The sequence below is a fragment of the Medicago sativa genome, chromosome 1 (assembly GCF_051527215.1).
Source record: "Medicago sativa cultivar Bolivia chromosome 1, Bolivia_mono, whole genome shotgun sequence".
NCBI classification, from domain to species: Eukaryota; Viridiplantae; Streptophyta; class Magnoliopsida; order Fabales; family Fabaceae; genus Medicago; species Medicago sativa.
The window spans coordinates 65,387,176-65,405,121 of NC_140749.1; the positions used below are offsets into that span (position 1 = coordinate 65,387,176).

The 17,946-nt window shown below is 32.8% G+C and overlaps 1 protein-coding gene across 1 annotated transcript; it reads right to left on the minus strand.

Moving 5' to 3' along the window:
* Nucleotides 1-6,568: 6,568 nt before the first annotated feature.
* Nucleotides 6,569-14,312, minus strand: LOC146956464 (uncharacterized). Its single transcript, XM_085729019.1, has 17 exons — nucleotides 14,040-14,312; nucleotides 12,524-12,626; nucleotides 12,290-12,359; nucleotides 12,151-12,189; nucleotides 11,934-12,051; nucleotides 11,788-11,845; nucleotides 11,090-11,154; nucleotides 10,916-10,922; nucleotides 10,734-10,794; nucleotides 10,272-10,331; nucleotides 10,142-10,161; nucleotides 9,985-10,050; nucleotides 8,552-8,719; nucleotides 8,023-8,280; nucleotides 7,572-7,784; nucleotides 7,222-7,493; nucleotides 6,569-6,826 (listed from the first exon to the last, which is right to left on the minus strand). Exons 1-17 carry the CDS (start codon nucleotides 14,111-14,113, stop codon nucleotides 6,688-6,690), a joined length of 1,791 nt encoding a protein of 596 aa, XP_085585145.1. The 5' UTR covers nucleotides 14,114-14,312; the 3' UTR covers nucleotides 6,569-6,687.
* Between the last annotated feature and the right edge of the window lie 3,634 nt (nucleotides 14,313-17,946).

The following is a 17,946-nucleotide window of genomic DNA, read 5'->3' on the forward strand; positions in this document are numbered from 1 at the left end:
AATGAGAATGAATCATCTTATGTGACATGAGAATCCATTGAAATCTCCATCATTCATTTGAAAGGAGAGAGAAAGATAATTTAGATAAGGGAAATGTTAACTTGTGCCCTTAAGGCACAAGTTTAGAAACCAAATATAGAAACTTATTTTTGAAGATTGTGCATTCAATGTCTTGGGAAGTTAAAAACTTATTTTTTCAATACAACACACATGTTTTAATTCTTTTTTTAGATCCTTAACTTATACCCTAACGGCACAAGTTAACATGACCCTTTAGATAAAAGTGAGTTTTTTGTTGTTGTAAAAGTAGCATTGTGGGACTCGTATGCATTTTATCCAATAAATGAGTGAACGTTGGAAATGAGAACGAATCATTTCATATGACATGAGAATCCATTGAAATCTCCATCATTTATTTGAAAGGAGAGAGAAAGATAATTTAAGTAAAAGTGAGTTTTTTTTTTTGTCAAGTAATATAGTGGTTAGAAATTCACCTCTTAATCCTTCAAAAAAAAAAAAAAAAAACACCTCTTAAGGGAATAAGTAGTGTGTTTGGAATTTGAGCTCTGACCTATGCATATATTATGCAATGTAATACCAATTTATCTAAGCTCACAGAGATTCCCTCAAAAAAAAAAAAAAAGAAGCTCATGGAGACAAATAAAATAAGTTTTTGATAATGTAGATTATGAAATCCATTTAAAAAGTGTGTTAAAATAAGTGTTGCTAGCATTATTCGTCACAAAAATCTTAACGACTACGTGCACTTTCAAACAACATATATCCATGACTAACACCTTACGTTTATCCAAACTTGTATCCAAGGTTTGTTGTCATGAGCAAAGTTGTTTTGTTTATAGATGCATGAACATACTCCCTCCGTCTCACAATATTAGTCGTTTAAGGTTTGTGCACGATTACTAAGGAAATGATTAATTGTGTTGATTTCAATGATAAAATTAGTAGCATTTACTAAAACACTCTTATTAATTGTAGTCAGTGGAGTAATTAAGTTGAATGAAATTCAATAAATAAGGGTATAATAGTAGAAAATAATAATAAATGTTGCATTAATATTGTAAAGTGACAATTATTTTAAGAAAAAAAAAAATATTAAAGAGACAATAATTGTGAGACGAAGGGAGTATTATTCTGTAGACTAATTTAAAATTATGTTAACACAAATTCAAACACTTGGAACAATTCTTTATAATTCAAACACTTGATTAAATGAAAAAAATAAATTATTGTTCGTGGTCAAAAGTGACCGTTAAAAAAGAAATGTCATATTGTTCTCAATAGAAATTGTTGACCTTTAATAAGAAGTTTTTTAGTTTTTTTGAGGGAAACCTTTAATTAAGAGATGTTTCAAATTATTCCATGAGTGAGACGTTAAGGTGGTGTAAATCTGAATCTTATGATATATTATCCAATGTTTGGTTATTTTGTTTTGTTCATGGATGCATGAATATACGTTATTTAATTCATTGATTGCTTTAATTTTCACCCCTAAGTTGAACAAAGTATTACATCATGAAGATAAAGAAGAGAATGATGATAACTTGCGCAGCAAGTTACCTAACTAGATAGCTTCCTTAGTTCATATTAGTTAGTTAATCTAGTTTCTATATCCTATGTGATTACCATTGTAACAACTGTGCTCCTACACAATGCCTATATAAGTTGTAATCACTCTCATTTGATCAATAACAACAATATTATTTTCTCTATTATTCTCTCATTTCTTCTCTCATAATATGGTATCAGATAACTTTCTCCATTGGTTGAGAAAGTTAGTTACGATTCAGTTACGGTGCTTCCGCCATTAAAGCTTCACCTTGAAGCTTTCTTCTTCCTTTCTTTGCTTCCTTCGTGAAGCTTGTTTCTCTTCTTTCTTCTTCCTTGCGTATTATCGCAATTTCTCCTTCTTCTCTTTGCGTTCTTTTCACAATTTTTCTCTTGTGATTTCTTGCCTCTGTTTTCATGGCGCCTCGCAATGTTTCTCCCAATTCTGATACTGATTCACCATACTACGTTCATCCTAGTGAAGGACCTAATTCCCTCACAATTTCACCAAAGTTAAACGGTTCCAATTATCTTGCATGGAGTCGTTCCATGCAGCGTGCTTTGGGAGCCAAGAACAAGCTCGTTTTCATTGATGGTTCTATTCCAATTCCTGATCTTGATGATCTCAATCGTAGTTGCTGGGAACGTTGCAATCACCTCCTTCATTCATGGATCTTGAGCTCTGTTTCAGACTCTATTGCTCAGACTATCGTTTTCCATGATACTGCTATTTCTGCGTGGCTTGATTTGAAGGAACGGTTTGCAAAAGTTGATCGTGTTCGTATCTCAACCTTACGTTCCACCATTAACAACCTCAAGCAAGGTAATAAAACGGTTTTGGAATATTTTGTTGAGCTTCGTTCTCTTTGGGATGAATTGGATTCTCATAGGCCTATACCTAATTGCACTTGTGTTCATCAATGCCGTTGTGCTTCTATTCGTCTTGCCAAATCTTATCGTGTTGAGGATCAAATTCTTCAATTTTTGACTGGATTGAATGAATCTTTCTCTGTTGTTAAGACTCAGATATTACTCATGGATCCTCTTCCATCAATCAACAGAGTATATTCTTTAGTGGTTCAGGAAGAAAGTCAGAATGCTTTACTTCCTTCTCCTATCTCTCTTGATGAATCAAGCATCTCTGTTAATGCTTCTGATTCTAGAAAATTTGCTGGTAATAAGGGCAAGACTGGTAATGGTGGTAACAAAGGCAATAGTAGGTTTTGTACCTTTTGTAACCGTTACAATCACACCATAGAATTTTGTTACCAAAAGCATGGTCACCCTAATTTCAACAAGGGTGGTTCCTCTTCACAAGTTGCTAATGCTGAAACTTCTGATGCAAGCAAGCCTACACATTCTTCTGATGTGGTATCAACAGGTTCCAGTTTCAGTTTAACTCAAGAGAAGTATGATCATCTTGTGTCTTTGTTGCAACAAGCAAATTTACTTTCCTCAGCTTCACCTCCTTCTGGACCTGTCTCAAATCATGTTACCACTGCTTCTCCAGGTCATTCATCTGGTGTTGCTTCTCAGACAGGTATATATAGTGTCATTTCATGTTCCATTCAAACTGATTCTGATTATTGGCTCTTAGATTCAGGTGCTAATGATCATATTTGTTGTTCTTTGTCTAGTTTTACCTCATTTTACAAAATTAAACCTGTTAGTGTTAATCTTCCAAATGGCACTTCTGTGTTAGCTCATTTTGCTGGTAACATTCAATTTTCACCAAACTTGTATCTTACTCATGTTTTATACTCTCCTGCATTCAAATTGAATATCATTTCTGTTTTCAAACTATGTGAATCATTATCATGTTATGTGCAATTTTCCTCTAATAGCTGTGTCATTCAGGATTTGAATACAAGGAAGATGATTGGTTTGGGTGAAAAACTGAATGGCTTATACAGATTGGTGGTGAATGCTTCTACTTCAAGTCCCTCTCACTTGTTTCATTCCAATAAAGTTTCTCCTACTATTTGTAATTCAACTAGTTCTTTGTTTTCTTCCTGCTTCAGCCATTTGGCATTTTAGATTGGGTCACCTCTCTCATCAGAGATTGGTTTCCATGCAAACATTGTATCCCTCAATTTCCTATGATAATAAAGCTATATGTGATGTTTGTCACTTTGCCAAACACAAGAGGTTACCTTTTGTTTCTAGTTCTTCTCATGCTCATTCTAAATTTGAATTATTTCACTTTGATATTTGGGGTCCTCTTGCTATTCCTTCTGTCCATAATCACAAATATTTCCTCACCATTGTAGATGATTTTAGCAGATTTGTATGGACCATTTTGCTTAAAAATAAATCTGAAGTTTCTGATCATGTTAAACATTTTATCACTATGATTGAAAACCAATATCACATTGTTCCTAAAACTGTTAGATCAGATAATGGTCCTGAGTTTCTTATTCCTGATTTCTATGCCTCTAAAGGTATTTTGCATCAAAAATCTTGTGTTGAAACTCCCCAACAAAATGGGAGAGTTGAGAGAAAACATCAGCACATCTTGAATGTTTCTAGAGCTCTTTTGTTCCAATCTAAACTTCCTAAGAGCTTCTGGTGTTATGCTGTACATCATGCCACTTTCTTAATCAATAGAGTTCCTACTCCTTTATTGCATAACCTTTCTCCTTATCAACTTCTATATGATTCAGTCCCTGATATCAATGTTTTTAAAGTTTTTGGTTCACTTTGTTATGCATCCACTCTCCAATCTCATAGAACCAAACTTGATTTTAGGGCAAGAAAATGTGTTTTCTTGGGTTATAAGTCAGGATACAAAGGTTTTGTTCTTTTTGATTTACAGTCTAGAGAGATTTTCATTTCTAGACATGTTACCTTTCATGACCACATTTTACCTTATGTTTCTTCCCATGCTCCTCAATGGGAGTATTTTCCTTCTCAATCTTCTTCTTCCATTGATCCTCCTTCTGATGCTCCTGCATCACCTTCTCTTTTCATTGACCCTCCTTCTTTGGATCCTCCTTCCAACATTACCTCTTCTGACCAACCTCCTACTCCTCCTCCTGATCTTCCTAGATCATCCAGAAGCAGAAATCCACCACCACATCTCAAGGATTTTGTTTGCCAAATTTCCAATCAATCATCTCCTGCAATCTCTGATAGTATTTCTTATCCCATTACAGATTCTCTTTCTTATAATAAATTGTCTGATTCTCATCTTCATTTTGTTTTGTCCCTTCAAACACATACTGAGCCAAAATCCTATGCTGAGGCAAGTAAATTTGATTGTTGGAACAAGGCCATGGAGACTGAGCTTGCTGCTCTTGAACAAACTGGAACCTGGAAACTTGTTGATCTACCTGCAAACATCAAACCAATTGGATGCAGATGGGTGTACAAGATCAAACATCATGCAGATGGCTCCATTGAGAGATTTAAAGCAAGATTGGTTGCTAAAGGATACACTCAAGTTGAAGGTTTGGACTATTTTGACACATACTCTCCTGTTGCAAAGCTTACTACAGTCAGATTGGTGATTGCTTTGGCATCAATCCATCATTGGTTTATTCATCAACTTGATGTAAACAATGCCTTCCTTCATGGTGAATTACAAGAAGATGTTTACATGCAGTTGCCTCCAGGAGTCAAAGCTTCTAAACCTAATCAAGTTTGCAAATTGGTGAAATCCCTTTATGGTTTAAAGCAGGCTAGCAGAAAATGGTATGAAAGGCTCACTGCTTTATTACTAGCTCAAGGCTATAAGCATGCAAACTCAGATCACTCCCTTTTTACCAAATCCACTTCTGATGCTTTCACTCTTCTTTTGGTATATGTGGATGATATTATTCTTGCTGGCAACTCCATGACTGAGTTTACAAATATAAAGTCCATTTTGCATGCTTCCTTCAGAATCAAAGATCTAGGTCAATTAAAGTATTTCCTTGGTTTAGAAGTTGCTCATTCACATCAGGGTATTTCTCTTTGCCAAAGGAAATATTGTTTAGATCTTTTGAATGATTCAGGTCTCACATATTCAAAACCTGTCTCCACACCTTCTGATCCATCAGTCAAGCTTCATAATGACTCCAGTCCTCCTTATGAAGACATTTCTTCCTATAGAAGACTGATTGGTAGACTCTTGTACCTTAATACCACAAGACCTGATATTACTTTCATCACTCAACAACTAAGCCAGTTCCTTACTAAACCTACACAAGTACATTACACTGCTGCTTTAAGAGTGTTGAAATATCTTAAGAGTTCTCCAGGCAAAGGCTTGTTTTTCCCTAGAGATTCAGAACTCCATCTTTTAGGGTTTTCTGATGCTGATTGGGCAGGGTGCTTGGATACCAGAAGATCAATATCTGGCCAATGCTTCTTCTTAGGCAAGTCATTGATTTCATGGCGTACTAAGAAGCAGCTCACTGTCTCCAGGTCTTCCTCAGAGGCAGAATATAGGGCACTTGCAACTGCAACCTGTGAGCTTCAGTGGTTACTTTACTTGCTTCAGGATTTGCAGATCACCACCATTAAGTTGCCTGTCTTATATTGTGACAATCAAAGTGCTCTTCATATTGCTGCAATCCCAGTTTTTCATGAACGCACCAAACATCTTGAAATTGATTGCCACTTGGTTAGAGACAAGCTTCAGGCAGGCATGATGAAGCTTCTTCCAGTCACTTCTCAAGCTCAAACTGCTGATTTCTTCACTAAAGCCTTGCTTCCCCAACCATTTCAGACTCTTTTATCCAAGTTGGGCATGGTTGATATTTACCATCCTCCAACTTGTGGGGGGATATTACATCATGAAGATAAAGAAGAGAATGATGATAACTTGCGCAGCAAGTTACCTAACTAGATAGCTTCCTTAGTTCATATTAGTTAGTTAATCTAGTTTCTATATCCTATGTGATTACCATTGTAACAACTGTGCTCCTACACAATGCCTATATAAGTTGTAATCACTCTCATTTGATCAATAACAACAATATTATTTTCTCTATTATTCTCTCATTTCTTCTCTCATAATACAAAGGAATGCATTTGTTTAATAATTTCATACTTTTGTTGTATTTATAAGAGAATCCACACCATCATGGACACATCATGGACACCTTAGATAATACCCTCATATACAACATCATAGATTTAGTCTGTTCTTTGTCGATTTGGATCATTCTTATTGCTTCTGTATAAAGGTAATAGCCACTGGGATCCATATTTCCTCCCATAACTCCACCAATAGATAATAAACACTGACATAATTACACCAAGGGGTATAGCCCATCTGTTTCAATCACCAAAAAAATCATGTAAATAAATACTAAGCATGGATAAGTTAATTAGGGCAAATAGTTATTTTAGTCCCAGAATATATAACAGTTATAATAGTCTTTTAAAGTAGCGAAATTGCAAAGTAGTCTATGACTGTGCACTCCACTAGTCAAAATAGTCCTTGACGGAGTCAAAATAGATAAACAATCAGAGACTATTTTGACTAACGAAGTGCAGAGTTAAAAATTATTCCAAAGAGTCGAAGACTATTTTGACTAACAGAGTTATATTAAGAAAAAATATGGCAACAAATTATATATATATATATATATATATATATATATATATATTATATTGAGAAATTTTACTAAGCATGAACATGAATAATTTGGATAGAAATTAAATTACCTATCAAGATCCAAGATTGGGTTGTAAACAAGAGTTTCCCAAGTTGCAACTATAAACTGCCAAGCTGAATTATAGTAAAGTGACTCTACTGACCAAAACATCTTAGTGTAGGTCTCCAAAAATATAAACAGGATCCATGCTCCAATTTCAATCAAAATGAACTTTATAATAAAGCGTCCAATCACAACCATAATCAGGGAGAACACCACCAACCAATTGAAAAGTCTTTGGTTGTATTCCTTTATAAATTGAGACCTAGACTTCCCTAACATCTGCATAATTCACATCCATTTTACTTCATGGAGTTTGAAAAAATTCAAATGTTCATAATAAATGTTATTGCATCAGACCTTATTCATCCGTGTCGCGTAATTTGTCTTCGAAGGTCCAACGCATTCACGATCAAAACTATGATTGCATTGCAAGAAACCTGCATTAAATTTTGCCAAGGAAGGAAGTCTGAGAACTTGAAGCTGATCCATTTTGTCCTCACATCTGATGTACATTGCCTCACAGAGTTTTGAAGATTGATACTCATTTTGCAAAATAACATTCTTATATATCTGCAAGATTTTCCCCAGAAAAATTATTACTAAATCTTGAAATATAATTGGTTGAAACTTCCATCAACAAGATGACTATATAAAGGATTTTCCATACTTAACTAAAACCATCAAAATATCTTTGATTTGAGGAAATCACTATCGTAACTTTTGCTAATATATTTTAGGTTCTAAGTGATTTCTCGATTAGCCAATTATATTTTTCAGCTTTCATTTACTATACTAACATAAACAGCACCTTTTTTATTTCTTCATTCAGCTGCAAGGTTGATTTCTTAGCATGGTGATGGCCAAAATGCTGCTGATCAAAAACTTTCATGACTTCATTTCTAGACCTATTATGGACCCCTTGCAGATATTCCTCAGAAAGAGGTAGATCCAATGTTGCCATTTTTTCACTGTATAACTTGAGACATCTCTCAATGATACCTTTGTTGAAAACCTCCACAAGAGAGCCTGATGATGGAATTTCTCCTTTGTTCAAGGCGTCAAGTATCTACATTTAAAATGTCAAAATCATATTAGTTTATTGGAGATAAACAGAACGATGTCAATCCAAAGTACTAACTAATTTTAATTGGAGATTATTAGCCTCAATTTGACTTTATAACCGCCGACGAAGAGTGAAACGCTATTAGATTGATTATCTTATTCTATTGTATAATACTTATGAGATAAGCGGAAAATATCCGAATTTTATAAAGGTCCTCTGAGGCTGTTAGTTAAGGACACGAATAAGTCTGAAAAACAGTTTAGAAGCTAAGTACCTGCTCTAGGAAAGAGACAAATTCCTTCCCATTTAAAGTCTTCCCTTGTACAATCTTTGGAGAGATTATACTGGTAACAAGTTCTTTCAATTGCTCCCTTCTCGTAACATATAGCTGATCGAGTTCTACATCGTTCATATCACAAAGCTTTGTCCTCTGAAGATGTGGCTGTTGAGATCCAATGATCAGTTTGATCAACCAATGCATTGTTTTAACACAAAACAAAGACTACATTCTAACATTGTGAAAGTTTCTATCAAAACAGATTAGTCATTATGTGAATACATAGATCGGTGCCACCATGCCAAGAAAGTGGATTAAAGGTGTAAACAAGATTATAGATAACTACTCCATGAAATGACTCTTGAATTAAGGCATCAGAAGTAAATCACTTCTTATATTACAATATCATTCAGCATGATAAAAACAAAAATCAAAGATTTGAGTTGAACAAGGATAGTTTTTAAATCTTACAGATAATTCACATGCCTTAACCTGTCAACAGTATTTCTCAAATACAGAGTTAAGCAATAAACAACAGGCAACACAACTGGGAAGAAAAAGGTTCTGTGCCAAATTAGGACACATGTCTTACAATATGAAGGCTGCTTAATTGTAAATTGTATTGGATTAGTTATTAGTTATCACGAGCGTTTAGATTCTCGGAATAATTTCTTGGTTGTGCAAACCAAATAGAATCATGATTTTGAGTTGTACCAAGTCTGAAACCAAGCGGATGTATTTTTTGTCCCATAATTCCTCACTACTCTATATAAAATAATACGTCTTATTTGTCTACTTTTTTATCTATATCTTTTTTTATATAAAATAAATATATTATATATCTTTATGACTCATTGACTTAGTTCGTTGAAATATATATTGTGACTAGCATTTTCTCCTGCAGAATAAAGCAATTCAAAAAAAAAAAATAGAATAATATGCTCAACTCCATAAAGCATAATTTCTATTATCATAACCCTTTAAATTAAAAAATTTAAATATTATGAATTACGATTCGCGCTTTGTCTTGTGAATAGACACAAATATTTATTTTTTGACCACAAGCTGGTGCAGGCACTACTGGGATTTCTATGTAACATTTTCTTACCCAAATTTTGACATTAGAATTGAAAAGTCAATAGGTTTGTCCTCCTAAAGAAGTCAAAAGACTTCTGCTATGACGGCATGAAGAAAACCACCAAGGAAACATATGGCAAGTTGGAAACATCAAACATTGCTATCTCTTGTTTTTGAAATAAATATGATTCTGGTCAGTAGATAAACTCCATTTTCATATCATTTCAAATGTAAAACAACTGAATTTATTTACAACCAGGCTCCACATAACAGAATTCCCGATAAAGAAATCCAAATTAGAATTTAAAGTGTAAGAAATGAAAAGGAATTCAATATTTTGGACTAACACATACCTGTGGTAAACTAAAGGCAGTGTTGTTGTTCCCCATCATAGCCAGCGAGTCCCGGATCTGATTAACCTGAAGAAATTAACTTTCAGTATAAATTTTCAGTTCCAGAATAGCAAAAGTTCACTGATAATTGGAAGTTGAACTCCAGAAGAGGAGATACCAAGTCAATATTTTTGTCTCCTGCAGTTAAATAGAATATGAAAGACCTTCAGATCGTTTGCTTTAAAAAACATGGAAAATTAGGCTTTGTAAAAGTAAACTTCGTCCAAAGCGCGAGAAATGGTGCTAACCATTGGTATTTGGGACTCTTTGAAGAGCTTCATTCACCATTTCTTGCACTGATTTCCCTTCTGTAGACGATTAAGATAAATATCTGTTAGAAATCTTATCAGTCGTTATTATGTTGAGGTTACTATGTTATTAGGCAACAGTTACTATTAGGCAGTTCTTGAATAAATAGTGAAATAGAAGGAAAAGTCAGCATGCAATTAATTGGGACTAGATATTAATTAGGAGAGACCAAGATTTCAAATTCTTGGAAGGGAGAGACCCAAAACTCTCAAATTTCGGTACCAGTTTCTATCAATATTCAATAAGTTGCAGTGGCCTATAAATCATCATTGATCGAGACATGTAAAGGGATGGTTTAATGAAGACTAAAGAATCCCGGGGGCGTGGAATTGGAAGGTGGCAGACAGCTTCCTGAAGTATGAACACGACTCAACAACTGAGCGAAGTATCTAAGAACTTACGCAGAAAATCACGTTGAATGAGCCACAAGAGCTTAGCTGGTTCAAAAGCCACATCATTTCCCTACAAAATATCCATATATTCAAACAAAATCAACCTATGGACGACAATTTTACGTTAAATTAAAAAACATAAAGAAATAAAGATTAGATCAATGGAGACAATATTCAGGTCCTTGTCTTACCTTCACCCTGTTCATACGGCAGTTGCAAATTTAGGATATATGCAAAAGAAATAAACTAGTCAGTAACCATTGTGTATCCCTAAAAGGAAGAGGTTTCACAAAGCAATTTCAAAAGACGAATACAAAAATTGATAATCTCGAAATGATTAACAAATCCATCCAGCAGATGCAAACCTCCCGTAAAATTCTTCAGCAAGCTCGACCGCAAAAGAGAGTCGAGAGATGTCAGCTTCTCGTATCTAACACAGATGAAAACATTTGAGATTGGTCTAATTTTTTATTGAAAAAATGAGGACATTAAGATTATTCATCCCAAATCAAGTAATTCAAAGTCGATACCAGCAGTCCTCTACATGCAGTCAAGTTTCATGAAAAGAAAACCAATTTGTGCTCAGGTGTATTTAAAGCCTAAAACCAATCCATCATAATTTGTGCCAATTATTTAGAGTTTTGGGACAACGATAGGGTGTTCTTCTCTCCATATCACACCACGGTAATTTGTTTGCTTCCGGTGATTGGAAATTCGAGTAAATCTATTAAAAGGCCTATCACCCTAACAACAACTAATGCCGCATATCATGGACTACATATAGTACTAAAATCAGTCATCAAAATATTACTCATGAGCAACTTTTTACCCATCTTTCTAAGTTCTTTTGTTAGACTAATTATTGACCGAGCGCACTTTACCTTCGCATGGACCAATGTATACATGCCATATGAAGTCAGAAACCAACATTATATTATACTCAACAAGGAAACATAAACTTTGTTTCTACATTACTCAATCTCAAAATGAAGGCCTTTAACATTGCAACAAGATAAACACCGGCAATGAACATGAAAATTAGGGGAGGAAGACATTATCTAACCGTCTCAGGCAAGTTATATACAAGCACAGAACTCATGACAGTTGCAAGAGCAAATATCCTGCGAAAGTAAAAGAAATAAAAAGCCAACTGAAAAACCATACATGATTCAACAAAGAACACAGAATGCATGATTCTTCGGCAATTACCGATCATCATATACATTGGACTTCCCAACACTTTCAAATCCTTCTGTATCAAGGTAAATTACAGAAGTTCTTACTCCATTGATATCTAACTCTATAGGAGTTCCCCAAACCCATATCCCTGAAGATATGAACCAAAAGATAATAAAAATGATTACAAAAGATTTATATATAAATTCAAATATGCATAGTCAAGACAAAAATGCCAATTTTCATCCACCTTTTGTCTTGACATCACGCATGTGCCCAACACCAAATCCTAACAAAAAAAAACACATTTCAACCTAAATCATTTAAAACAGAGAGAAATCCCTAAAATGCATGTTGAGTGTATATTCTAGTAGCAATAAAAGATGTACCTTCATAACAAGAAAGAGAGAGAAGTTGATTAAGCAAAAAAGATTTTCCAGATCGATGCGGCCCAATCACCTGATAGAAACAACCATAAACCAATGTTTATCAACGTTAAATTAAAAAATCACTCCATCTAAGAACATCCCATCATCATAACAAATTTGTGAAAATTCATGTTAAAATAAAGTAAAACCAAAAGTTATAGACAATGCATGCTTTAAAGTTACAGTCAGACATACTGCAACAGATGCAATGGGGTTTGTTATTCTCTCAATAGCCTCCAAACCTTCTCTTGAAAGACGAAGTTTTGTATGACCAGGATCCGGTTCCACAATGGGAAAACTGTACAAAACAGAAACAGGACAAGAATAAGCAAAACTCAATCAACTTGAAACCAAAAATAAAATGCACTTGACAACAAACTTTAGAAACTCGGCCATGTACAATGCCCAAGAGGATCTCACTAAAACCACAATTCAGAATAGAATAATAAGTGTGTAACAGAAGCAACATGGAAAAATTGCCAACTACGCCAACAAATCATAACAACAATAGAAGAACTTGAGTCCCAAACTATTGATTGAGTTGGCCATATTCAAACAAATAAATAAATCAACACATGTTGACACTAGAATTAGGTTAAAAAATATCACTTTCCTCTAAATATCTCTTAATAGTTTGTTCTCTAATTTTCATTGGTCTCATTTTACCTCTCAATATTTGAATATCCTATTCCTTCTAGTCTACTATTCTTTAGTGCTTTGCTGCTTTTACAAGTCATCTATTGTGAATGACCCAAATTTTCTTTCTAATCTTATATTTTCTTGTGTAATCGATCATCCATGGTAACATTGTCATCTTAACAACAGTAAATATAGTTTCTTCTTATTAAGATAAGTTACTCACTTCAAAATGTTGTGTGGTTGTGAACCTGTGACCATATTTAAGTCTATAATTTCGCTTGAAAACTATAATATTCAACAGATTAGACTATAAAGGGAAACATTCAGCCAACAAATCCAAGTATGTATAGCAAGTTAGCGACATATCTCCCTCGCTACTGGCAAAAAATCATCCCATCACTACCACCCTTTTTGTATTGATACCACATTACCGAGTTAATTTCAGAATAACCATATTGCAAAGAGGAAAGGGAACATGCATTGTGACTATAACCCAGTTTTACACAGATGTTCGGTAACAATATAGGCTCTGATTGACAAGACAAAATTTTGAGCTGCTAATGGATAGCTAATAAGTTCATATGACCAAAATAGAAATGTTTGGTCACAATTTTTTCTCACGGGCTTATAACTTATCATTTTTCCTCTAAATTTTACTCTTGTTATCTTAATTGAAAAAAAAAAAAAAATCAATTACATGTATCATTTTTATATCCATATCAGCTAGTTCAACTGCTAATTTTTTCAAACATTAAAAATTCAATCGGTTGATTTATCCTCCGTCAACTATTCCCTAATTTTTACCAAACTAAGTCATGGTGTTTTACAGTATTTTGCCCGTGTTATACAAAATGTTGATACAATATGCTTATGTGTGAAAATATTATAAATTCTCATTCGGATATTGGTGTAAAATAAATTTACACAGGCAGTGCATTAAACTTAATCACTCAAATCTAAATGGCATAAAATGATAAGTAGTGGAAATGCAAGAAAAACTTGATGATGGCAGACATATTGTGCATGCATAGTAAGAAAATGAAAAAAAAATGAAGGAATTGGTAAGACTCACGGTTGGTGGAAATTGTGGATGGAAAAGGAAGGAGTTGAAGAGAGGGAAATGATGAGTAGAAAAAGCAGCACCATATTGAGATTATGGTTGAAAAAAAGTAGAAGAAACAAACCATATTATCCATAATGATCATAATAGATGATGAAGAAGAAGAAGAAGAGAAGGAAAAGGTAAGAATATTAGGAAATGAAGGAAAACCTAGAGAGCGGTGTAAGTTAAGAATCATGGTGGAGTGGAGAAGGAAGAAGAAAACTTGGAAATAGAAGACGTTAGTTTTGTGCTTTTGGCTCATGCTTTTGTTGCACGATTGCATGCAATACATGGTCATAATAACCCACTTAAGTTTGGTCTGTTGGTATTGACTTGGAATTTGAAAATGTATTTCTTCTTAAAGTCTCATGTTCGATTCTCTTCAATGCTAATTTGAATGTGTTAATTTAACTTCTTCAAAAAAATAGATAGTCATAATGATCTAATATACAAATAACTTTCACACTCAAGTTGACAAGAAGCAAATTAAAATCGTAGGATAAAAAATAAAGAAAAAAAATATAGGTCATACTAACTTCTTCTACTAGGTTGTTCTCCGAGATCACAAATTTAAAGAAAAAATTTATATTCAAAATATAAATGGTTAAACTTTTAAAATATTATATACATAATTTTCAATATTATATTTCTACTTTTAGTTTCTTGACATGTGTTTCTAAGAATATAAGTTAATATCTCAACAAAAAAAATATAGTGATTAATGAATCCTAACATTACTTTGGATCTTTGATCGTTTTAAAAACAACAGCAGCCGAACCATTTTGTTTGTTTATTTCTTTAAAAAAAAAATACAAGATGGCTGATTTCCTTGAATATACATACTTTTGATCAACTTGGTAATTTCAATAAATTTGGATATTTTTTTACCTTGCTTGAATTCAATCCTTTCAACTTGTTTTTATTTTGTTTTCTCACAGCGTGTTTGAATGTTATTTTGATGAGTTATGAATTGTAATTGTTATTTTGATGTAACAAAATAGTTGAATAATATTGAAGATATGAGCTCCAATTTGGCGTGTGATAACAAAAGTCGGTAGCATACTAAACCTTGAAATGAATTGAGGGGCAGCAAGTCTACGAAGGAATTCCTCTCGAAAGAAGAGCTTAAGCGGTTGTGTTATTTTGATACATGAAAACTGACACCATAGAGCTTCAGGGTATCCATAGTGACATGTAAAACGCCACTATTGATGTTGTTGATGCACCACTTCCATACTAATGAAATTTGCCAAGTAATTTATCAAATTGCAATAAATGGTGACCGCGGGTTGGATTGGATCAGTTTTGACCAAATATATTACCCGACCTAATCAAACTTAATTGGTGTGTATATTTATATATCATACAACACAAAAAAGCATTATGGGTGTTCACGGGTTGGATTGGGTCAGTTTCGACCAAATCTGTTACCCGACCTGATCAAGCCTAATTGGTATAGGTTGGGCAAAAAACCCGCATTTTCTATATCAAACTTAAACCGGTCCAACCCAATATTGAGCGGGTTAGTTCAACGGGTCATTAAAAATACTTTTAAAAAAATCCAAAAAAATATATATTAAATGACATTCTTTTTCATGAAAATTCTAACATTTAAATCAAATTTAGTATTTAAAATGATAACGCTTAAATTTACTTGAAACACTTTAAGATTAATGTATAAAAGCCTTAAAATATATTATACAAATAAAAAATTTAACAATTTTTTTTAACGGGTTAGATTCGCAGGTTTGAAATCATAAACATGTTAGTTGAACCAAACTATTTTGAGTTTGAATGGGTTGATTTAAGTTGGATCCAGACTTGAATCAACTTAAATCAACTTAAACTATTTTGTTAAATCAGCTTAAATCAACTTAAAATACTATGTTTATTTATAGGGTCATGTCAACTTGTGTCTTAAGGGCACATATTAAGGAATCCAAAATGAGCAACTTTGCATTAGAAAACATGATAATTTAACTTTTAAGAAGTTGATTGTATGACTTTTGATACGTATATTTCTATAATGAGTCCCTTAACATGTGTCCTTGAGAGCACAAGTTAGCATTTGCCTTATTTATAACATATCTATGAGAATTGGCATGCTTCTTCTGTCTATTCATAATATGGTTATTACTAGTTCTGACCATGCTTCTATTAAAAGACTTAAACAACAGTTATAAGCCTCATTTCATATGAAAAACCTTGGTAACCAACATTGTTTTCTTGGTCTAAAGAATTATGCTATGTTCAAGGGCATCTTCCTCAATCAACATATGTCACAAATTTTATTTTTATGGTTGGTCCCATTCATATAAGGTTAAATGTTAAATACCACCGTGATGATGGTCATATTTTTTTCCTGATCCCTTATTGTATAAAAAATTTGTGGGGCAGCCCTAATTACACGGCTATTACTCGCCCTACCATATCTTTTCTTGTTTAAATAAGTAGGGTTAAATATGTTTTTGGTCCCTATAAATATACCAACTTTTCATTTTAGTCCCTCTAAAATTTTCCTTCAACTTTTAGTCCCTATAAAATTTTCAAACACTACTTTTGGTACCTATTTTAAAGTAAAATCATATGTAGAATTCATATTTTTGAATAAAATTTTGCAGAAAAATTCATAATATTATAAGAATATCTCCCAAAAAAATTTAGAATTTTTTAACAAAACATGAATTTAATATGAATTTTTATATTTTTTATGGTTAAAAATTCATATTAAATTTATGTTTTGTTTAAAAATTCTAATTTTTTTTGAGAAATATTTTTACAATATTCTACACATTTCTACACATTTTCATTAAAAAATACAAAAATTAACTTTAAAATAGGGACCAAAAGTAGTGATTGAAAATTTTATAAGGACTAAAAGTTGAAGGAAAATTTTAGAGGGACTAAAACGAAAAGTTGATATATTTATAGGGACCAAAAACATATTTAACCCAAACAAGTAACTCAATTCATGCAAATGTGTAAAAAAAATAAAAATACATTGCATATTTCATAGTATTTTGAAGAGTGGGTGAGATAGACAAATCATAATTTTGAGGCATAACAAAACTTGTTAAGTGTGTTTGATTATGCGATGATCAAAATTGATTTGAATGTATAATAATTATGTTTTGATACATTTTGGAAGATTCAAGTTAAAATCCATTTTAAAATATATCATCGCATAAAACTTGATTACATTATGCTTCCAAACTTCAATTTTAAAATATTTTTTTAAAAATTTTAACTTCAAGTTAGAATCAATTTTAGAAGAAAAATCAATTCTACCTAAAAGCAATCAAAAATATCAATAAATTATACAGTTATAAAATTAATTTTAGCTCTAAAGTGAAAAAAAGAAGGTGAGACCTAAATTGTCTTTGAAATGTTGCGAGTAAGTTACCCACAACCGATTAAAATCAGTCATATGTTTTTTTTTTTTTTAGGGAAAAATCAGTCATATGTATTCATTGAATTATGTCAAACATTAAATTAAAAAATAAAGTAGAGTACACGTCAGTAATTTTAATTAATTGCCGACAACTTACCAAAACTGTCCAAAAGCAACTTAGAATTTACCAAAAGAGAATCATATTGACTGTCCAAAAGCAACTTAGAATTTACCAAAAGAGAATCATATTGAAGTTTAACTAAAGTTTGACAACATGATTGACTACAAGCACTTAAATAAAGCCTTTATAAACGGTGAACCAACTTCCAAAGTTTTTTTTTTTTTTGAAAGTTAAATACGCGGCTACACTACAAATGACTCAAGAATAATGAAATGAACCAGACAGCCTTAAAGAATACACCTTACTTTGTAACACATCATGATCCTTAACAAATTCCATACCATTTAGCTTTATGGCTTTATTCA

Bases quoted from the DNA above. Each gene is read 5' to 3' on its own strand.
- LOC146956464 (XM_085729019.1), bottom strand. From the start codon at position 14,113: ATGGTGCTGCTTTTTCTACTCATCATTTCCCTCTCTTCAACTCCTTCC. The intron at 12,627-14,039 runs GTGAGTCTTACC...TGTTTTGTACAG, and splicing joins ATCCACAATTTCCACCAACC to TTTTCCCATTGTGGAACCGG. The intron at 7,785-8,022 runs GTGCTGTTTATG...AAAATCTTGCAG, and splicing joins TGAATGAAGAAATAAAAAAG to ATATATAAGAATGTTATTTT.